Raw genomic sequence first — 24224 nt, forward strand, 5'->3', positions numbered from 1 at the left:
CGGTCAATTCCTTGGGGGCATAGGCTGAAAGTGAGAGGGAGACAGTTTAAAGAGATGTAAGGGGCAAGTTCTTCATAGAGGGTGGTGAATGCCTGGAATGCGCTGCTGGAATAGTTTCTATAGCAATGTTCAAGAGGCATCTGGATAGATACATGAATAGGTGGAGAACAGAGGGTTATGGGCCACATAGAAGGAAAAAAAATTAGAGAGGCATCTGTGTTGGCACAGACTTGGTGCATTGAAGGGTCTGTTCCTCATGGCATTTGTTCAGGTGGCCATTCCTAACTTGTGACCTGGATAGAAAATGTCAGCAGGATATTTGACTGTGAAAACAGCACAATGGAGCTAGATTCCAACCCCATCAAATATCTACATGTACTTTTGATGGTGTAACTGCTTATGTACACACTCTAAATGCAGACACATCTGTTCAGTTTGGCATCTGGTCCATTAATGGTTTGGCTAATAATTATTTCTTGCATGTAGCATTTATGAACATTCTCCAGTGGCTTGTTTGGATTTGATGAGTGCTTTCTGTTTAGCTCAAGTGCTTCTCTAGATTCTACTCAAACATTACAGCAGTCTATGATGGTCAACCAGATAATTGAGAGCAAGCAAAACATCCTGCTCAGTGCCCGCCTCCAAAAATGAAAACAAACAGTCCAAAATTACAACCCTACATACTTACTAGACTCCTTTGTCAAGTGTCTCCCCTGTACTTCGGATATATTCCATGGGGTTAGCAGCCTTTGTTCAAGTGGTTAATCTTTGATGCCGGGCTCTTCTACCCGATGCAGGTAATTATCAAGCCTAAATTCTAAACATATACACAGACTGTCTTCATCTGCACCCTTTTAATACTTGTCTACTTTCCATAATACAGGACTCGACCTGCAGAAATGAACGAAAACCTCCACAGCTCTTACCAAGATTTAATGTACATTTATTCTTAACACGTGGAACATATAGTATAAAGATTTCATACTGAATAAATGATATTCATTAAGCCAAAGGAAAAAGGAGGAATTTACATCAAGTTTTAGCTACATTGTCTGAAATACAAATATGCAGATTTCATAGCACTGAAAAATCTCAAGTTGTGTTTCTTCATCATTTTTTGTGAGCTTCAACTGAACCTAAACTTTTTCCACACCTTGATTATAAAGGAAAAACGTGATCTGTTGCTCTCCTTGAACTAGAGCACAACTTTATACATACAGAAACTTGTACATTACCCTCGCAGGATATGGCCGATGGAAATAAAAGCTATCGTCACTTCTCGCTTGACCATGTCATGAAAATTGTAAACCTCATTCTACGAGAGAAGGAAAAAAAACAACCAACTCTGAGGGTATGTGCATTGTACAACTTCTATATACAATCACAGCTCAGGAGCTGAGGCTGCAGTTTAAAACCAGTCAGGAAGTGAAAGAGGACAGTCCATACAATCAAGGGGAGGTCAGGGTGTTGTAGATACACACATGATACTTTAAGGGGGAAAAGCCTTTTTCACGTTTACTGTAAACTAAAAAGTTTTAAAACTACAGTTTGCTGCCAAACCAGCATTTCTCAATGTGAAACATTGCTTACAGCTGGTCGAAGGTTACATAGGTCTAGGGTCTAATGCACAGGCTGTCTCCTGCATGGCATACACAGAGCTTCCGATGAGCCACCTTCCAGTGGTTAAGTTACAATTCAGAGTACAGCACTGAACCACAAAGATTTCCCAAGTCACTTAGCTTCCAAAATTTACCATAAAAACCTCGAAGCAGGGCCCTCCAGGAACGAGGCAGTCTCCCAAACTCACTGTAAACGAGACAGCAACTTTGGTTAAAAAATTTCAGACTTATACACAGGCAGCAAACATTCATGGTTTCTTTTTCCTCTGGTACTTGATCAAAATGACTACAATATCCTTCCATTGTTAAGAGTGGGTGGGGGCAGATTTTGGGAACAGAGGTGGTTTTTGCATAAATAAAGACAGAAACAGTCGATTCAAAGATCTCCACTCACGCACACACACGGTAAGGTTCCCACGGCTGTCATGACTGGCCTATCATGAAGAGTACATCACAAATTACATTTGTAACCAGTGAGTTCAGGAGAGGCGATACAGAGATATCTAGCAGTCGCGCCTCATGCAACGTGAACTCAGAGTGGTTTTCTTCTACTTTTGCCATTGCCAGCAGGGCCTTGGCTGCCCGACGCATCATGTCCATACTTGTTGGCTCAATAGGTGCAGTCTGCAAGTGCATGAGGCTGGGCTGACTCTGCTGGAGCTGAGTGGCAGCAAGGCTATCCTCCAAAAAACCCAGTAGGTTGCTGATGCTTCCCTTCCGAACGGCGATCGCTCGGGCAGCCAGGCTGTCTCCTTGTGCCAGGTTTGCCAAAAGCACCACACACATTTCACGGCACACCTGGCTTTTCCGTTCCCCAATGAGCCGGACCAATATCCCATAAAGTTTCTCCAAGCGGCTAAAAGGAGGCGTTGCCAGGATCAGATCCACGTTACTGTCCTGGATACTGAGTTTACATAAGCTCTCCAAGACAAGCCTCTGTGGGGAGAGCATTGCGTTGGGACCTAGCGTTGGGAAAGGATCTTGGGCTTCTGCTGCAGGACACACAGCCCAGTGCAACAATCCATCCAGAATTGGCAAGCAGATACTCTCCGGGTACAGAGATAGGTCCAGCTGCCCAGAAATGTTGGCCAATGTGACGAGAGTGTTTTCCCGTAATACTTCTAAACAGTCCCACCACCACTCATTGCTATCGCAGCTCACACCTTCATCCTCCTCATCCTCCTTTTCATACGTTAATGGCGCTTGTTTCCGTTCAGGATGTTCATGGTGCTGCAGGATCAGTTTGCCCAAGATGAGCAGCAAGCCAGGGTGTTTAGACATCTCTGCATCATTCCCAGGCACAAATGACAAGCTGCGGACGATATTTGATATACAGATGCACCGCTTCGCTAAAGAATCCTGCCAGTCTGCCATCATACATAGCGGTACCTCATCCCGGCTGCAAGGCTCATCCTCAAGGATTTTAATATTTTTATGACTTTGTGCCTGATGAATAACGAAAGGAAATTTGCTGCTCTCCGTGTGCCCCTCTGCTGAACCATTTACAGCCTCCTTGTTCAAGGAGCCGGGTCTTGCTGACAGAACATCATCCATGGTCGCAGTTATGCTTTTCTCAGGCTCCTCAACCGTTGCTGTTGTCTCAATTTCTCCTTCTGCTGTCCCTTTTTTGCTCTCAGCTGCGTGCCTTTTTGCAGATCCTGCACGGACGGTTGTTCGTTTCCGCAGCGGTACCTGTGTTTTACCCTCAAAGTGTGTTTGGATGTGTTCTGTAGTGTCACCTCCCCCGATCTGCCAATGTAGCAATCCACTGTCGAACTCCTGCACCCTGCCCAACTTATCTGAGCGATCAACCACAAACTGGTCACTCTTTCTAACTATTTTCACAGGAAGTCTATCAAACTTGCTGATGTGCTTCGGATTCTCCTCCATGCTCTCAATGGTTGCAGTATCCTCAGTCATATTAGCTGCCATTTCCTCCTCACTGATAATGTACTCATCTTCCCCCGCCTCAAGCTCTGACTGCAGTTTTACTTTCCCAAACTGCTCTGGATCCAGTAGTGTCTTTTGGCCAGGGTCCCCGATCTCGTACTCTTTCAGAATTCCAAATATTTCAATCAAGCATCGCCGGAAATACTCCACCAGAAGCTCCAAGAATCCAGGTAACTGAGAAAAGATAAAACAGAGGTAAGGATCAAACAAACACAGACTATCATGTCTAAAAAGAGTCCGGTGGCAGGACACAACAAAAAATTCTAATTTTGTGGCCGGTTTAGTTAAATCCTGGAACAACCAAACCTCCGCCCTGATTGCACAACAATCCTTGGTGTTGGCAGCACAAAGTCTGGAGGTGGCACAGTAGCGTAGTGGTTAACACTGCTGCATCACAGCTCCAGGGACCCGGCTTCGATTCCCACCTTGCATCACTGTCTATGTGGACTTTGCACATTCTCCCCGTGTCTGCATGGGTTTCTTCTGGGCGCTCCGGTTTCCTCCCACAATCTGAAAGACACACATTGGCCATGCTAAATTCTCCCTCAGTGTACCCAAACAGGCACCGGACTATGGCAACGAGGGGAATTTCACAGTAACTTCATTGTGGTGTTAATGTAAGTCTTACGTGTGATTAATGAATAAACTTTACTTTTACTTGTTCTTACTTCTATAAATGTCTGCGGGCGGGGAAAGGAACCCATGAGAGAGATAGGGATTGGTTGCAACAATCTTATACTGGTACTGTTACACATCCTCACTGCATAAGTTACCACAGAATAAACCCCATTAACAAACATTATTTTCATTTATTACTTTAAGTAGATTTTTCTTCTATTAGCGACTTTCTCTCCCTTCCTGAAGCCACCAATTCATACAGGTGTGCTTATTCACAGGTGATACTTTAACCAAGTGGCCATTATTTACGCAAACTCTGACATGTGTGTTCATAGCTTGAACAGCATGGAACATCATTCGGGCCATCATGTGTGTTCTGGATCTTAAAACAACTATGCAATTAATCCCACCCTTACTCTTTCCTTTAGCCTTTCATTTGTTTATTTTTCAAGTATAGATCTATTCCCTTTTTGAATCTTACTATATAATCTGCATTCCTGATCACAAAAACTCACTACTAAAATAAAATTTCTCATCTCTCCTCAGATTCTTTTGTCATTTTAAATCGTATCCTTTGGCGATTGACGCTTCTGCAGATGAATCCCTGTCTACTCTATTAAAAGCCTTCATGATTTTGAACATCTCTATTAAATCAAAAGAAAATGATCCAAGTTTCTTCATCTCTCTGCAAACTTGTCCAGTAAGCTTGTGCAGGACCAGTCAGCCAGTGTGAGACTTCAGCCAGACTGAGGGCATCGAGAATTTGGAGCTGAGTGGGAATTCGATGCTGAGGGGAAAGAGGTGTCATTTTCAGGAGGAGCAGAGAGACAGACCTGCGAGGGAGGCTCGAGGGCAAGTGAAAGAAATCAAACTTGACACAGCCAGCAGGTAAGTGACTGGCTGGTGACTGTAAGTAGGTTTTTAAAACCTCTAACCTAATCCCAATTGCCTGCATTTGGCCCATATCCCTCTATACCAATCGTACTCATGCAATTATCTAAATGCTTTTTAAAAGATAAAATTGTACTCGCCTCAACCTCTGGCAGCTTGTTCCAGACTCTCACCATTGTCTGTGTGAAAGAATTGCCCCTCTAGACATTTATCTCTCTCTCTCTCTCTCACCTTAAACCTATGCCCTCTAGTTTTAGACTCCTCTATCTTTGGGAAAAAGATATTGACTATCTACCTTGTCTATGCCCCTCAGCCTCCTACGCTCCAAAGAAAAAAAGTCACAGTCTATTCAACCTCTCCTTATAACTCAATCCATCAAGTTCTGGAAGCGTCCTAGTAAATTTTTTTCTGCACACTTTCTAGTTTAATGATATCCTTTGTATAACAGGGTGACCAGAATTGCGCACAGAATTCCAAGTGTGGCCTTACCAATGTCTTGTACAACTTCAACAAAACACCCCAACTCCTGTATTCAAATATTCTGACCAAAGAAACCAAGCATGCCAAATTCCTTCTTCACCACTCTGTCCACCTGTGACTCCACTTTTAAGGGAGTTATGAGCATGTACCCCTAGATATCTTTGTTCTGTAGCTCTCCCCAGTGCCCTACCATTAACTGAGTAATTCCTGCCCTGGTTCAATCTACCAAAATGCATCACCTTGCATTTGTCTAAATTAAACACCATCTGCCATTCGTCAGCCCACTGGCCCAAATGATCAAGATCCCACTGCACCTTCCTCACTGTCCATCTTGCCACCAATCTTGATGTCACCTGCAAACGTACTAACCGTGCCCCCTATGTTCTCACCAAAATCATTAATATAAATGACAAATAGCAGTGGGCCCAGCACTGATCCCTGAAGCACACTGCTGGTCACAGGCCTCCAGTTTGAAAAACAACTCTCTACAACCACTCTCTGGCTTGTCTTCTAGACCATTCGATATGAATGCTAACATTGTGTTTGCCTTCCTAACTGTCCACTGAACCTGCACGTTATCCATGTCCCTGTAATGCTCCTCTTGTGCGATGCAAGAATTCAGGGACCCTTCCGGTGTCCCTGGCTTCTTGCACATGCATGAATGTGTCCAATTGCAGTTCGTTAAGACCACTTGTTGGCTCTACAGCTGTGGATTGATTCACTTTGGAGCATCCACGAGGCTGAGAAAGTTGTGGATAGCACATTCAATGGAGTTCACACCACAGATAAAAATTACTGAGATAGATAGGGAATGGGTGACCACCAAACAGACAAAGAGTAAGAAGGCAGTGCAATGGTCCCCTGCAATCATCTCCCTCCAAAACAGATACACTGTTTTGGATATTGTTGGGAGAGATGGCTCACCAGGGAAAGGTGGCACCTGGTTGCCTGGTGACTGGTAAGTAGATTTTGTCTTTTTGTTTTCTTTTGGTATTGTAGTTGTTGTAAGTTAACTTGAAGGTTAAGTCATGGCAGGAGATCCCCAATTCCTGTCATGCTCCTCTTGTCCAATGAGAGGATTCAGGGACTGGAATTCATGGCACTGTGGCTGGCTCTGCTGCACAGGAGAGGAAAAAAGAGTGGCAGATCTCTAGTGATAGGGAACTCAATTGTAAGGAGAATAGGTACAAATTTCTGCAGAAGCAAACAAGATTCCAGGATATGTTGCTTCCCTGGTGTAAGGCTCAAGGATGTCTGGAGGGGGAGAGTGAACAGCCAGCTGCCGTGGTGCACATAGGCACCAATGATATAGGTAAAAAAACAGGATGAGTTCCTACTAGCTAAATTTAGGGAGTTAGGAGTTAAACTAAAAAAAAAATCTCAAAATTGCTACCAGTGCCACGTACTAGTCAGAATAGGAATATCAGGTTGGCTAAGAAATGGCTTGAGAAATGATACAAGAGGGAGAGATTCAAATTCCTGGGAAACTGAAACTGGTTCTGGGAGAGGTGGGATCAGTGCAAATCAGAAGGTCTGCACCTGGGCAAGACTGGAACCGATGTCCTGGGGGGAGTATTTGCCAGTGCTGTTGGGGAGGGTTTAAACTAACGTCATGGTGGTGGTGGGGGGATGGTAACCGATGCAAGAAGTCAGAGGGAAGTAAAGTGGGGCCAGAAACAAATGGCAGTAAGGGGAAAAGTGAAAGGCAGAGAAATCTAAGTCAAAAATCAAAAAGGGCCACAGTACAAAGTATAGAGACTGTGGAGAACTCAGTGAATAGGGTCCAGTAAAGCTAAAAGAAATAAAACATGGACAGTGTACAAAATATGACTGGACAGATGGTCTGAGAAAGCAGAGAGCAAAGGAAGTCTAGATTAAACTGCATTTATTTCAATGCAAGAAGCCTGATGAGCAAGGCAGATGAACTCAGGGTATGGATGGGTACACAGGACTGGGATATTACAGCTATTACTGAAACATGGTTCAGGGAGGGATAAGACTAGCAGCTCAATGTTCCAAGGTACAGATGCTGTAGGAAATATAGAACAGGAGGTGAGAGAGGAGGGGGGGGGTGTTGTGTTTTTGATTAGGGACACTGTGGTAGTACTTGGGGGAGGGGAGAGAACATATCTGAGGGTTCACCCACCGAGTCTAATAACTGATAGAATTGAAAACTAAGAGATCCTAAATAGTCAACAGGAAATTGAGGACCAAATATGTAAGGAGATTACAGAAAACTGCAAGAAAAATAGGGTGGTAATAATGGGAGAAATTTAAATTTCCCAATATTAACTGGGACAGCCACAGCATTTGGGGCTTGAATGGAGAGAAATTTGTTGAGTGTATTCAGGAGGAATTTCTCATTCAGTATGTGGAAGGCCTGACTAGAGAGGGGTAAAACTTGACCTCCTGTTGGGAAATAAGGAAGGGCAGGTGACAGAAGTGTTAGTGAGGGATCACTTTGGGACCAGTGACCATAATTCCATTAGTTTTAAGATAGCTGTGGAGAATGATAGGTCTGGCCAAAAGTTAAAATTCTAAATTGGGGCAAGGCCAATTTTGATGGTATTAGACAGGAATTTTCAAAAGTTGGTTGGGGGGGGTCTGTTGGCAGGCAAAGAGATAGCTGGTAAGTGGGAGGCTTTCAAACGTGTGTAAACCAGAATTCAGGATAAGCACAATTCTTTTGAACTGAAGGGCAGGGCTGGTAGAAATAGGGCACCCTGATATAATATACAGAGGCAGCTGGGATCAAGTGGATCTCTTGATGGGTAGAGTTAAGAAATAGATCAGGAGAGCAAAAAAAGGGACACGAGATTGCTTCGGCAAATAAGAATCCAAAGAGCTCCTACAAATACATAAACGGCAAAAGAGTAACTAGGAAGAGAATAGAGCCTCTTAAGGATCAACAAGGTCATCAATTTATGGATCAACAAGAGATGGGTGATATCCCAAATTAGTATTTCTCATCAGTATTTACCGTTAAAGGCACGGATGTTTGGGAATTTGGGGCAATAGTGATGTCTTGAGGAATGTACATATTACAGAGGTGGTGGTGTTGGAAGTCTTAAAGCGCATCGCGACAGATAAATCCCTTGGACCTGATGAAATGTATCCCAGAATGTTGTGGGAGGCTGGAAGGAAATTGCAGGTCACCTAGCAGAGATATTTGAATCATTGACAGCCACAGGTGAGGTGCTTTTGTTTAAGAAGGGTTGTAGGGAAAAGCCTGGGAACTACAGACTGGCGAACCTAACTTCTGAAGTGGGTAAGCCGTTAGAAGGTATTCGGAGAGACAGGATCTACTGGCATTTAGAGAGGCAAGGACTGATTAGAGACATCAGCATGGTTTTGCGAGTAGAAAATCATGTCTCACGAATTTGAGTTTTTTGAAAAGGTAACCAAGAAGGTAGATGAGGGCAGTTTAGTCAACGTTGCCTACATGAACTTTAGCAAGGCCTTTGACAAAGAACCACATGGTAGGTTGTTGCACAAGGTAAACATCACGGGATCCAGGGTGGGGTAGCCTATCGGATATAAAACCGGCTTGATGACAAAAGACAGATGGTGGTTATAGAGGGTTGTAACCAACAATGTGCCTCAGGGATCAATGCTGGGTCCACTGTTATTTGTTATACTAATATGATTTAGATGAGAATTTAGGGGGCATGGTTAGTGGGTTTGCAGATGACACCAACATTAATGGCATAGTGGACAATGAAAGTTATCTAGGACAGGTGTTTGTACATTTCAAAGCCACATGTTCCAACTGGTGTGTAAATCCATTCAGAGCTGGTTGATGCCTGGACAGTACATGACCAGCTGAATCCCCATTGCAGTAATTCTATCCAGATAGGTACCAAATAGCAGGACTCAAGCTGTTTTGTGCAGAAGTCAAACTTGCATCAGATTTCAATCCCAAATTTCATTTTTAGTCAGATTCTGTTCCAATTAGCAAGGTTTGCTCACTGCTACTCACCTGTGAAAGTGTGAAGGTAGCTACACTGCTATCATCATACAGTAAAATATTAATGGTATCCAAGGCCCAGGTACTTTCAGCTAGGAGGCCAGATTTAAGGGACATCATCACCCGCCAAGCCTCTGGGGTGCCTGGGAATGGAACACAAAGAATACTGCTGAAACCACATTCTGAAGACAGTTCATCACATTCACAACACATGTCCACCTTGAGTATTACAGTGCATTTGCAACCCCTCTCATCTCTCTAAACCAACTATGGTCTGTATAAAATACTCCTTCCCCACGTTTTGCTTCTATACTCTCGCTGTATTCAAGGCTCACCACACTATCGCTACTCTGACGCATCACTGGATCAGCCATGGCTCAGTTGGTACGACTCACGCCTCTGTATCAAAAGATTATGGATTCAAGTCTCATTCCTGAACTTGAGCTCACAAACCTAGGCTGATATTCCAGTGCAGCACTATTGGGATGCCATCTTTTGGCTGAAACATTAAGTCAAATTCCTGTTTGCCCTTTCAGATAGATGTAAAAGATCCCATGGGGATATTTTGAAAAAAAAATAGGCAAATTATCTCCAAGGTCCTAGCCAATATTTTTCTCTCAATCAACATCATGAAAACAGATTAGTCATTCTCAAATTGCTGTTGTGGGAGTTAGTTATGCTTCCTATGTTATAACAGATGTCTGCATTTCAGAAACACTCCATTGGTTGTAAAGCACACCAGAATATAACTGGGTAGTGGAAGGCACTATATAAATGCAGTTTTCTTTCCCAAGGAATCATCTCAAACTCTGCAGTTTCCTTTGCTCACAATGTACACCAGTACAAAATCCAAATTTGGTGTGGTTATCCTGATTCTCACATGACCTGATCTGTACTCAACTACATAATCAGCCTTCTTAATAAAAAAGGTCGCATTCAGCAAAATTAGTGGCCTTATCCAGTCATCATGAATCGGATGTGGTCCTAGTGGCACCTCAAAGGCCAACACAATTTAAAAATATACAACACAAAAAGGGACCCATTTGAAAGTGATATCAGTTCCACTCTCCCGCTCTCCCTCAATAGTCCTTATTCCCACGCTTACTTTGGAAATTGCCATTTTCTTCAAATGTTGAACAGAAAAATGCTTCTACAACGCAAGGTAAAATTCTACCAGTGTTTTGGACTAATATTCACTTACTTTATGTGCAAGTATATGGCCAGACCTCCTGCAGCAGCAGCTTACCCGGATCAGTCTGCTGTTTAATCCTATTCATTTGGGTTAGCCAGACCTACATTGAACACCTCAATGGAACTAGATCACAGCAAGGGACATTCAGCCACATCTACTTATGGGAAAAGTCATGCAGTTGCTCCCAACATCACAGCAACATCGTCAGTACAGACAAAATACAATACATCGTTATTTGTTCATTCATGGAATAAAGGCACAGCTAGGGATAAAGTTAGGGACAAAAATTTATTGCCCATCTTTAATTGCCCTGGAGGTGGTGACAGTGAGTTGCCATCTTGAGCTGCAACAGTCCAAGCGACGTCAGTACACCCAATGCTATTAAGACAGTTCCAGGATTTTGACTCAACAACGGTGATGCAACAGCAATACAATTCCAAGTCAGGATAATGTGTGGCTTGGAAGGGAACTTGCAGATGGTGGTGTTCCCTTGCATCTGTTGCCATGGTAGAGATTGCAGGTTTGGAAGCTTTGATTGCTGTGGTGCATCTTGTCGATGGCACACACTGCTGCCACTGTATGCTGGAAGTGGAAGGAATGAATGTTTAAGGTGGTGGACTGAGTGTCAATCAAACAAACTGCAATGCACTGATGGTGTCGCATTTAACTATTGTTGGAACTGCACTCATCCAAGCAAGTGGAGTATTCCATCATACTCCTGACCTGTGCCTTACAAATGGTGGATGGAGTTGCTTACCACAGAACTCCAAGGCTGTCTCATATTCTTGTAGCCACAGTATTTACATGGCTACTTCAATTCATTTCTGGTCAATGGTATTCACCAGGATGTTAATATTAAAAGCAGCAAAGCTCAGAACACAGTTAATCCATCTCATGTCCCAGAAAGAGAAAAATAAATCTGATGAGGGACAACTTGTGCAACATCTCCGGAACACATAGCCAAATGCATGCATCTCTGCTTCCAGCTGCTTACTCAGCCAACATTAACTCTCATCCACAGGGCCATTTTGCTTGAGATCACCATTCCACGCCAGCTTACCAGAAGTATCTACAACAACAATATTCTCAACTTTCATTTTATACACCTAAAGCCTTACCAAAAACTATCTACTCTTTCTACTATAGTCGGGTATGCAGCTGCACCAGGATCAACATCTGTAGCCCCAGTCACACCCCCAGGAACAGAGAGATTTGCAGTGGGGAAGGAGGGCAGTAATCGCAGGGCACCAATGCAAATCTTGTGATTCCAGTGAGAGCCATTTGGAAATCTATTATTCAAATACCCTTGCTTAGGGCTTAAATCTCTTTTTACATTTTAATACAAAGGTTATTTCAATTAAATTATGGCACACAGCATTGGTAGGAACATTCCAGAAAATAAAATAGACTTAATCTGGTTGGAAATTGCATGCTTGGTATGCAGTTGGGAATAGTTTTACTTTCTGGCTAAGTTTTAAGGATTTATATTGAGGAACATCTCAGATCTTTGCTGTTTGAGACATTCATTAAAATAACTCTACTTGTGGGAACAAAGGAAGGTACATCTTCCACACGTTTTTGAGCAAAAAAGATAATACAAGGCATCCTTAAATCAAACTTCACAACTTCACTGAACCTGCCTGTTATGGCATCAAAGATATTGCAATGATCAACCAGCACAATGCAGGGGGTTAAATCAGCTGAACTAGATCTAGTCTTCCACATAAACCCATGTGCAAGATTCTGACAGTCTCCCAAGGAATGATTGCTGCACTGTTATTCTGACCAACTAAATTCACCCGTTTACAGATTAAACAAATTCCATTTGGCTTGGACACGTTGGGTTCCCAATCTAAGTGCTCTGAGCTTTTTGGATATTAATTGGCGAAACATTGCTGTTTATCACCACTTACCAATGTCCTTGGTGGTGAGTCTCCGCCGTGATTTTAGAACTGGTTGAGATGCCTCAACTGAACCAGGAGGGAAGGTAATGTCACGTCTCATCAGTGGTGGTTGTGTGGATGGTACAGAAATATGAGATGCAGGTATTGGGGGTCCAACTTTTTGCATCTTGATCCCTGAATGCAGAAATGGTGATTTGCTGGGTGAGGTACGGTTCTCCAACGGTCGTGGCATAGGGGCTGGGCTGGATACCTGGGAAAGATGGTTTGGCACTGATGGAGGAGTTTGGTAGGTGGACTGTGATGGCCTTGTGATCGGGGGAAGAGGAGCAGAGGGGGTGAATGATGGTTGGCGTTGGTTGACATGGGAAGCCCACTGCCCTTCATGGTTCATTCTCTGATCAGGCCCCATCATCTCCTCAGAACGATTCATGCTGTGATATCCTGGAGCTTGTGGTGGGGCACCAGGACCTTGCCGGTTTGGGTAGTTGTAAGCCATGTCATTTCGTCCTGACCACACAGTGCCTTGTGGTCCTTCAGGAGGAGACTGTAATGGACCCATCATCTGTGGAGGCACAGGTTGCTGAGAGGATGAGCCAGGGGGACCTTGCATTCTCTCTCTGCCGTACTGAAATGGAAACTGATTCTGTACCGGCCTACGATCGGCACCAGGATAAGCATTGCTGTACTGGTTATACAGATCTTGTTGAGATTGCTGGGCTGTGTAGGGCATCCCATACATTTCCCCTTCATGCCGCTTGGCTGGAGGCCCGTAAGTCCCATCCATTTGGCGCTTGAAGTTCTGAAAGAAATGAAGAGAATGTTCAGATTTCTTAAACTCGTACGATAAAATGTGAGGATAACACTAACACAGAAACTGACATTTAAGAAAGGAACAGGGAGTTGTGCGTCATCAAAGAGGCTATTTCAGAGTATTCTCACCTTTTTTTGGAGGCTGGCTGCATGTACAACAGGCCTCAATGTCTGAGTATTGGGGAGGAAGAACTGGAACAGGGGTCCCATTCCTGATCATCACTCATTGACCCTTACTCTATGTTAAAGACTCATGTTTGCAAAGCTAGAAGAACAGGATTTGGTTTGAACATGCTTTCTTTCAAGGTTCACTAGATCATTATAGTTACACATGAATAATTAATTCATTAAGTTACTAGAGGACTACCAGCACCTCTAGAACTAAACCCCAAGAGTAATTATGCCATGAGTATGAAACTGTGCTACACTTAAATGAGAAACATAGGGACAATATATCATTCACCCCCTCAAGTCTGTTCTGCCTTTGTTAGATCGTGGATGATCTGAACATCAAGCTCATTCAACCATCTTTGATTAATTTTCTTTAATACCATTACTGAACTTTTCATTGGCTTCAGACTTAAATTTCAATTGATTTCCAGCATCAAAAACAAGTCATTATTAAGCTTAATGAAACAATCCAAAGCTCATCAAAGCAGCATTAACAAACAGGTATTCGAGAGGATGACCAAAGTTTGGCCAAAAAGAATTTTAGGAACTTAAGGGACGGGGAAGGTATGGAGAGATTTGTGGAAGGGATTCTGGAGGTAAAAATCCAGGCAGCTGAAGGAAAGATGAACAATGATGGAAAATTAAAACCGGGATATTCAAGAAGGCTTGGGTAAGATGTTCTTTCAGCGAGTCAATGCAGATTCATTGGACCAAATGGCCTCCTTCTGCACTGTAAAAATTCCACAAGAGTTTCAGCAGCAGATGAACTGAGTCATGAGTGGAACCCAGTGATGTTAGAGATGGAAGCAGGTAGTCTTAAGTGAAGGCACAGATGTAGTCAGAAGCTCATATTGGGTGTTATCAATATACAAGTCAAAATTGACGCTGTACCTTCGAACGATGTTGCAAGGGACAGCATATAGATGGGAAATAGGAGAGGACCACACATAGATCCTTGAGGGACACCAGAGATAACAATTTGAGAGCGGGAAGAGAAGCCATTGCCAGTGATTCCCTGGCTACAATTAAACAGAAAAATGTATTTCCTGATTTCACTCTTGAACAGCATAATTCCAGCTTCAAAATTTTGCCCCTCTATTCTAGATTTCGCCCACTTTGAGCTTCTTCGAATCTTTATGATTTTAAACAAGATCAGGCTTCAACCTTCTAAATGCAGGAAATACTAGCCATATTTCACCCCCCACCCCCAACACCAAAACTGAATACAATAATCCAGAACAGATCTGACCAAGGTTTTATTCAATTTTAGTATAATTTCTTCCCTTTTGTAATCCAATTCCTTTGAAGATCACCTTTAAAGATTTGATTACTTTTTCTGCTTGTGCACTGGTTTTTCATGGTTTGTGTAGAGAGCACTAAATCTGCCAAGTTCCCCACACACCACCAGCTTCTACTGGGAAGAGTTGGGGCTCTGCACACATATTGCTATCTGCCCAAGCCCTTATGCCACTTACTTGCTGTTGCTGCTGTGGAAACATTCCAGGTTGCTGGTTAGAATACGATTGTCCAGCCGGAACTCCCTGTCCAGGGTACTGGTTTCCATAAGGATCATGCCTAGTATTATAAGAACAGATTGAGTAAGAGGAGAATATCATATTTAGTAGCTGAAGATATTTGGATCCTACAGTGACAACAACCCTATACAACAATCTTCCCTTTGTACCATCAGTAAGAATTGATATAAAGCTTCTGGTGGCGAAGTGCTGCTTCAAGAGACATTGATCTGGCCACCTTTAAGGTAACTGCTCTGCTGAACCAGGAAGAAAGAAAATACCTTTGACAAAGACAACTTGCAAACCCTTTAAATATAAGCTGAAATATTATATTTAAATATAAGCTGAAATATTAAGGTTTGTACGCATCTGTGTTTGGATACAGCCCCCATGCAAACGTGTGCCAATTTGACAAGGAGATTTGAGGCAGTCCTCGATGCCAATTGTTCGCAGTTGCTTGGCAAAAATATCAACAGATATTGTTAAGCAAATAGAAACGAGGACTGAAAGTGCACCAATGCATCATCTCTGTTCCAATCTCTGGCTCGTCCCTTCCCTGGTATTATACAAATTATTTATAAACCAGGGTACATTCTGCTTAAGAATTATTTTGGCAAAAAAATCTAAGTTAGACACACAATGTCCAGTTTTCCAAGAACTTGTGCAGTGTAGCATCCCAATACACACTTACCGCTGCTGTCCTGGATAGCGGTTTGGAGAGTACATGCCGGAATCTGCATTGACCGGCACCACATTAGGCTGCGCTGTTACTGGTCCCAATGTCCCCTCTGGGCCCATCCCATGTTCGGACCTAACAGAATGGAGGTGGGGAAAGAAAGAGCAAGATGAATGAAAAATTGAAGTGTGTGCTATGGACATCTCTCTGTCATCTGACCACATCAGGAGGACAGTAAGGTGGCACAGTGGTTAGCACTGCTGCCTCAAGCTTCAGTGTTATGGCTTTGATTCATGGCTTGGGTCACCGTCAGTGTGCAGTCTGCATGGGTTTCCTCTACGTGCTCCAGTTTCTTCCCACAATCCAAAGATGTGCGGGTTAGGTTAATTGGCCACGCTAAATTGCCCATATTGTCCCAGGATGTGTAGGTTAGAGGGATTAGTGTGGTAAATGTGTGGGATTGGGCCTGTGGTGGGATGTTGTCAGTGCAGACTTGTTGGGCCGAATGGCCTCCTTCTGCACTGTAGAGTTTATATGATTTCTATTTCTATAAGTTGAACTTCACAACTTGACAGAATGTCCAAGCGTTGAAGGGTTGCAATTTGAGGCAACAACGCAAAGCTTCACCTTGTTGAAACTCAGAAGCAAAAGGAACAACAGTTCAAGTAAATACAGGACAAGAGGCACCTTAAGGTGGTAAATCTCAATGCCACATTCCCAGCACTCTTAATAATGGTGAACAAAACCAGAGCTAAATATTTAACAACCGGTGTTAAGCTCAAACAAATGTTGATCCAAATAAATATTTTAGGTTTTAGTGCATTCAGATTTTTAAATATTATTCAGGCCTACCTCCTCTCAAATCCAGATCCATATGCATATTGCTGCCTCTGCCCCATACCAGTTGCAGGAGGACGATTGTAAGGGTCTCCCATTCCACTATTGGGAGCAAGTCCTGGAGACATAAAAGGGTCAGTACCAGGAGCTGGTGGGAGAGAGAGAGAGAGAGGGGGAGAGAGAGATGAGTTTCACCATGTTACATACAAACAACCCACTCCAAAACACTGGTAAGAAATGTTTGGCCAATAACTCAAATTTACTGCCCAAATCATATAAGGCGATTTCCATTTCAGGAAATAGTCTAAAAGCTAACTATATCTACCTTTCCTCATTCCACCAAATGGATCCTTGTTGGGCTCGTATGGCATGCGGGCCATTAAATCTGTGGTGTTCATGCTGGGTGGGTACGCAGGGTTTTGAGTCGCAGTGGTCCTCTTCTGAAAAGCTGGGTCACTACTGTCTGCAAATGGATCCTGGACACTCACAGAGGTGCTCCTGAGTTTTAATACAGCATGTTAGACGGGTGTAAACTTTCGAAAAATGGCATTTCCTTCCTAACCACACTGACAACTAAACATTAACTAGAAATATGGGGTGGAAAAATTACAAAACAACCAGCTCCTCTATTGAATTATCATAGACTCTTTTCCGTGCATTGCCAATCTCTTAATCCTGTCAATTCCATTTGGCAATAATGCAGTGTAAACCCAGTCGACTCAGATTTACCTTTCTTCTTCGCATGGTCAAATCATTCTCGTATCATAATCAGAATTCCCTGCCTGAAATGGTATCAGACCCTGCCCTCATTGTTTTATTTGGGAGCAAATCAGTGAACAAGAACATAATAAGAAATAGGAGCAGGAGTAGGCCATCTAGCCCCTCGAGCCTGCCCCGCCATTCAATAAGATCATGGCTGATCTGTCATGTCTCAGTTCCACATTCCCGCCCTCTCCCCATAACCCTTAATCCCCTTGCCTATCAAAGACCTATCAACCCGCATCTTAAAAATATTTAGCGAGGCAGCCTCCACCACTTCAACGGGCAGAGAATTCCAGAGATTCACCACCCTTTGAGTGAAGAAGTTCCTCCTCAACTCTGTTCTAAACCACCCCCCCTTTATCTTGAGGCTGTGCCCTCTAGTCCTACTGTCCTTTCTGAGCGGGAAGAGCCTCTCCACCTCTATCCTATCCATCCCATTCATCATCTTATATGTCTCAATGAGATCTCCCCTCATTCTTATAAACTCTAACAAGTACAAGCCTAGTTTATTCAGCCTCTCCTCATAGCTCAACCCCCCTCAACTCCGGTATCAGCCTAGTAAACCTCCTCTGCACTCCCTCCAAGGCCAAAATATCCTTGCGTAAGTGCGGCAACCAAAACTGCACACAGTACTCCAGCTGCGGCCTCACCAGTGCCCTATACAGCTGCAGCAAGACCTCCCTACTTTTATATTCAATCCCCCTCGCTATGAAGGCCAGCATCCCATTTGGCTTCCTGACCACCTGGTGCACCTGTAGGCTGGGTTTTTGCGACTCATACACAAGGACCCGAGGTCCCTCTGCACTGTCGCATGCTGCAGTTTTTTGCCACGTAAGTAATAGTCCTTCCTACCATCATTCCTACCAAAGTGGACAACCTCACATTTGCCAACATTAAATTCCATTTGCCAGTTCCTGGCCATTCGCCCAGCCTATCTAGATCCTTCTGCAGACTCTCCACACCCTCCGCACAATTTGCCATTCCACCAATCTTGGTGTCATCAGCAAATTGACACCATACACTCGGTTCCCTCCTCCAGATCATCTATATAAATGTTAAATAGCTGAGGCCCCAGCACCGACCCCTGGGGCACTCCACTAGTCACCAACCGCCAATCCGAATAGCACCCATTGACCCCCACTCTCTGCCTCCTATTTGACAGCCAATCCTCTATCCACGCTAACACCCTACCCCCAACTCCATGCCCCCTGACCTCTGTAATAACCTCTTGTGAGGCACCTTGTCAAACGCCTCCTGAAAATCAAGAAACACCACATCCATCGGCTCTCCTCTATCCACCTCGCTAGACACATCCTCATAGAACTGCAATAAATTCGTCAGACACGACTTCCCCTTAACGAAACAGTGCTGCGTCTGCTCTATCAAACAATTCTCCTCAAGATGCCTCACTATTTGAACGAAACAAGACAACTCTATCATTACCGTAGTAAACCCACAATCAATAATCCAAGGAAATCAGATGCATTGAGAGAACCTGGCTGCAATTATTTGAACTGTTGCATTTTTTTTAAAAAACAATAGAGCTGGGTTTACCTGGAACCTGGCATTGGTTGAACATGGCTATGTGGCGTTGAGACGGGCGTTGGAGGCTTTATATCTCCTCCCTCTGCCATCGAGCTGCTGGTGGACTGTGGTGTCTGAGGGCCCTGTAAGGAACCTGAACCAGCTGCAAAAAAAAAGTTCCTTGGATTACCATTTAACGGATTCTCAATTGTTCAGAATTCCTTGGAAATTCTGAGAAGTATGCCAATATTAAATTTACTACTGATTGGTGTGTCACGAACACTTTAATCACAGATAATGAATGGCTCATCTTCAAGGGCTAAGCATACTCTGGAAGAATTTGTGTTTTTAAAGACAGTGACCCTTAAGGAGTTAATGCAGAATTTGGACTGCTATTCCTAAAAAAAATCCCTTTACATGAAAAGGTAAATAAGCAGTTTTTTAAAAAACTGGAAGCTCTTGATCATGGCGGACTGTGTACAAAAGAAATTAAGTGGTGGGTTACAGCTTTGAAAAAAATATGCCTAGAAAAGTGTTTAAAAATTGGTTTTGGTTTTGCTTCGAGGAGGAGGGTCAACTGCTTGCGAAAAGATGACAACAGCCTTTTTGTAGTCCAGAGCCAGTACACAATCAGAAATGAGTATAAACTACCTGCTAAGTTGCTCTCCATGCTGGAATAAAGTACCTGCAAGTGTTCCTCAAGCTTGCCTGAAAAGCTGCACAACAGTCACTGATTGTTTCACAGATCAGTGAGAACAACCAGACAACCCGGACATCATTTCAAGGACTCCGCCATCTTTGTTTCCCTTGAGCCACTGACTTTTAACCCTTGGCAGAATTACTCTATTTTACTGATTTTTTTGGTTTGTGTGTGTTGTGTGTGCGAACGATACTAAGAAAGAGACACTAAAGGTATCCCCAAATAGTAATTAGTATACTTTCATACTGCATGTTAGTAAGTTTTGCCTTCCTATTTGGCAAGATCAGTTTTATAATAAACAAATAAGTTTATTGAAAGAAGTTTGGTTAAAGTCTCTCTCATCCTGGATAACAGTAGTGAAGATAAACAATAAGCCTTTTGGCGAGTGAATCAAATTTTTAAACCAATGTGCGAGCTGTGAAGTTGTAGGGCTAATCAAACCATGTCTTCCTCTCCTCCTGCTTGTAACATGTGAAAGATCATTAAAAAGGTGACAGAGGGGTTAACTGGGGAGAGAGAGAGAGAAAGATGGGAGAAAGAGGCAGCAAAGGAAAATAGGGACAGAAAGACATCAAGCTCTCTCTCTCATTACATTCTTCCTCATCTGACAGCAATGATTTTCAAAGGTTTAAAGTTCTATAATTCCATCTGTACCAGCAAGACATGCATGTTATCAACCTTAGTTTCAAAGGAAGAGATGAAGCAGTAACTACAACTGTTTCATCAATGCATAATGAGCTGAACAAAGAATAGATGCCTCCACCAAGACATTCACACGGTCACCACAAACTCAAGGGGCTATAAAGAGCAGGATCTGACTGGAGTCTTTTTGTGGAGTGATACAACTCCTTTCCTGGATCATTGAACCCACAGCAGGGGTGCAAAGACGACCAGACCAACAAACAATTTAATAATAAATAATTACTTCAGGATTTTTTTTTGCTGATAACTATTGTTATAGTATTGGATTTAAATATTATAGTCATAGCCAACTCATTTATTGTCAACTATGTCTCAGTTAGGAACACCTTTGCCTGAGTAAGCGGGTTGGGGTTCAATTACTACATCACAACTCGAGCATAAAATTCAAGGCTATAAGTCCAGTGCAATACACAGAGGGAGTTTGACATGGTCAAAGGTGCTATCTTTCAGACAAGAATGCAAACAAATGCCTCATCTACTGTCTCACTGGACACACAAGATCCTATGACATTCTGGTCAACATTCATCCCTCAACCAACGTCACAAAAACAGATTCTCCTTTAGTTGTGGGAGATTGCTGTCCATAAATTGGCTGTCACATTTCCATGTGACAACAGCAAGTACACTTCAGAAGTATTTCATTGGCCATAAAGCAATTTGAGACATCCAGTGGCCATAAAAAAAGTGTTCCCTAAATGCAACTCTTTTTCACTTAAAAGCTACAATGAGAACATATGTTCGTCATCATTGTTTCAGGTTCTGCTGAATACAAAGGGTTGCAATGACTCCAGTCATGGATGGTGCAGTTTCGGGTACTCGAGTGACTCGTTACTGATATACAATACTGTGTTAATCATTTTATGCTCTCTCAGGTACTACAGTAGCCCCGATGACTCATGCTACTATTCATTAACTGCAAGCAAGGAAGGTCAATAGAAGGGCAGCCTTATTTACACCCAGCCCTGTTTCACCTTTTCACCCTGCTCAGTCAGGGGATTTCCCTCCTGCTCACAGCGACATCTCACTGCCTTAAGAATGTGGCTGGGCTCCCCTTACTCTGTGGCAATGGGATTAGATTACATTGCAGTAGAGCGATTGGGATCAGTTTCATTCACATTAATAACACTCTCCCCATTCATCAACTTCCTGAACCTGGAAACCTCCAGGGAATCTGGGATGGCAGCATACAAAGCAGTCAGCTGGAATGTCATTTGAGCCAGTGGGCAGGGCCAACATTCCTTAAATAATTTCCTTTCCCCATGTGATCCAGGCTTTGCAATGCTCACACAGGCAATGCCCATGTAAGGACTGGCTCTGCCAGCCATGGATAGATCTTCAATCAATCTTCTGGTTAGGATGGATTGTGAAACTAAAATCCTGCAGTTAACTTTTAAGCAAATGTCAGATTCACTAACAAACTATGGTCCCAGACCCTGATGACATTTATTTAAAATGGCAGTAAGAGGTGGCCCTGAATAGAACAACACAGCTGGCAGAGAGACAGGAAGATCTGCAGTGATTTCACAGTTCCAGGGTTTCTTATCCACAGGGTTTGCTCAAATGGTTCCACATCCAACCATCCTATTGGTAGCCAACAGAGGAAGAAAACCAATGGCAACAGATACTATGTTATCTCTGACATCTATCCTGACCAGTTTCTGTGGGAAATTTTCATAATTCATCAAATGAATGCACACATCCAGACTGTGCAAACATTGGTGCAGAGCAGGCAGGTACAACTGCAGGTTTTTTTTGTTGGAGAAGTTTTTTTCATTCAACAATGCTCAGTTTGGGTTCCACCAAAGCCATCAATTCCTGACATTATTACAGCCTTGGTCCAAACACAGGAACTGCGCAATAATTGAGGTGAAAGTGAATGCTCAGAACACCAAGATAGCGTTTGACCCAACATGACATTAAGAACCCCTAGCAAAACTGGCATTGGGAAGAGCATTCTCCACTGATTGGAGACCTGTACCTAACACAATGAGATGTGGTTTGTTGGAGGTCAATCATCTCAGTCCAGGACATTATTGCACGTGTTCCTCAGGTAATGTACTTGGCTCAACCATCTTCAGTTGTTTCATCAATGATCTTCCTTCCATCATAAGATTACAAGGAAGGATGTTTGCTGATGATTGCACAATGCACCATTTGTAACTTTTCAGATACTGAAAAAATTTGTGTCCAAATACACAGCAAGATCTGGATAACATTAAGGCTTGGGCAACGATCATCTCCAATAAGAGAATCTAACCATCTCCCCATGACATTCAATGGCACTAACGTCACTGAGCCGCCGCCTCCTCCTCTCTCCCTCTCCACCCCCCTGGGGTCAGAGGTAGAGCTCCACTGACCAGAAAAATAAACTTATTAGTTACAAATAAGGTTTGCATTAATACTGCAATGAAGTTACTGTGAAATTCCCCTAGTTGCTACAGTCCAGCACCTGTTTCGCATCAATACGCCTAACTAGTACATCTTTCAGAATGTGGGAGGAAACCAGAGCACCCAGAGGAAACCCACGCAGACACAGGGAGAACGTGCAAACTCCACACAGACAGTGACCCAAGCTGCGAATCAAACCCGGGTCCCTGGCGCTGTGAGGTCTCAGTGCTAACCACTATACCACTGTGTCATCATATAAATACTGTGGTGACAAGAGCAGGTCAGAAGTTCAACATTATACAGGAAAATACAGCTCAATTGACTGGCACCCCATCTACCACCTTCAACACTTACTCTCATCACTATCTACACATTGTACATACACACTGCTGCCAATCTACAAGAAACACTGCTGCAATTCATCAGAACACCTTCCAAATCAAGGATTTCTATCACTGAGGACAAAGACTGCAGATTTATGGGAACACCACCACCTACAACTTCCCTTCCAAGCTATGTACACCATCCTGAAACAAACTACATCAACATTCTTTCACTAACACCAAGTCAAAATATTGGAACTTCCCTCTTAACAGCATCGTGGATATAGCTACACCACACAGACTGCAAACTTTTACATCCTATTAAATAATGTAATGTAAAAAAGGATGAGCTTATCCTGGGCAGAGATGCAAAATTCCTTGAACAAGAGACATTCCTTTAACAAGCAGCAGGGACTAAAACAAAGTTCCTCTGGAAAGTATAGATTTATGCAGTTTTAAAAATGAACACAAAGTAATGTCCTAATCAAGGCTCACGTTTTACTTTTAAGGCTAGGCAGTTGACAGATTTTTTTCACTTTGCCTCAGCTAACAGCCTCTTCTGGAGCTTGCTGCTTTCAATGAAGGAGAGGCGGCAATCATGGATTTAGATGTTAACATCACATTTGCTGCTATTCTCAAGGATGCAAGGAGCTATCACAGTCTGTCCAGATTGCATTTCCAATCATATATGTGGAACAGCCAATGTGGATAGGGGATTGGCTGTCAGATGGGAGGCAGAAAGTGGGGGTCAATGGGTGCTATTCGGATTGGCGGTTGGTGATGAGTGGAGTGCCCCAGGGGTCGGTGCTGGGGCCTCAGCTATTTACCATTTATATAGATGATCTGGAGGAGGGAACCGAGTGTATGGTGTCGAAATTTGCTGATGACACCAAGATTGGTGGAACGGCAAATTGTGCGGAGGGTGTGGAAAGTCTGCAGAAGGATCTAGATAGACTGGGCGAATGGGCCAGGAACTGGCAAATGGAATTTAATGTTGGCAAGTGTGAAGTTGTCCACTTTGGTAGGAATAATGGTAGGAAGGACTATTACTTACATGGCGAAAAACTGCAGCATGCAACGGTGCAGAAGGACCTCAGAGTCCTTGTGCATGAGTTGCAAAAACCCAGCCTGCAGGTGCAGCAGGTGGTTAGGAAGGCAAATGGGATGCTGGCCTTCATAGCGAGGGGGATTGAATA

At 43.3% G+C, this 24224-nt stretch overlaps 1 protein-coding gene across 2 annotated transcripts in view; it reads right to left on the bottom strand.

The window, feature by feature from the left end:
- Positions 1–927: 927 nt before the first annotated feature.
- LOC145358037 (AT-rich interactive domain-containing protein 1A-like) overlaps positions 928–24224 on the bottom strand; it is a 54737-nt gene continuing 31440 nt past the window's right edge. For both annotated transcript variants that reach the window (XM_080211746.1, XM_080211745.1), the window contains 8 exons: positions 18946–19078; positions 16955–17127; positions 16645–16777; positions 15808–15927; positions 15078–15177; positions 12631–13420; positions 9538–9668; positions 928–3743 (listed from right to left, as the gene is read on the bottom strand). In XM_080211746.1, the coding sequence (XP_080067872.1) occupies positions 2043–3743; positions 9538–9668; positions 12631–13420; positions 15078–15177; positions 15808–15927; positions 16645–16777; positions 16955–17127; positions 18946–19078 (3281 nt within the window). In that variant the 3' untranslated portion in view covers positions 928–2042. The remainder of the gene's footprint in view (positions 3744–9537; positions 9669–12630; positions 13421–15077; positions 15178–15807; positions 15928–16644; positions 16778–16954; positions 17128–18945; positions 19079–24224) is intronic.

This window comes from Carcharhinus amblyrhynchos, chromosome 24 (assembly GCF_965287045.1).
Source record: "Carcharhinus amblyrhynchos chromosome 24, sCarAmb.v2.hapA, whole genome shotgun sequence".
Taxonomy (NCBI): Eukaryota; Metazoa; Chordata; class Chondrichthyes; order Carcharhiniformes; family Carcharhinidae; genus Carcharhinus; species Carcharhinus amblyrhynchos.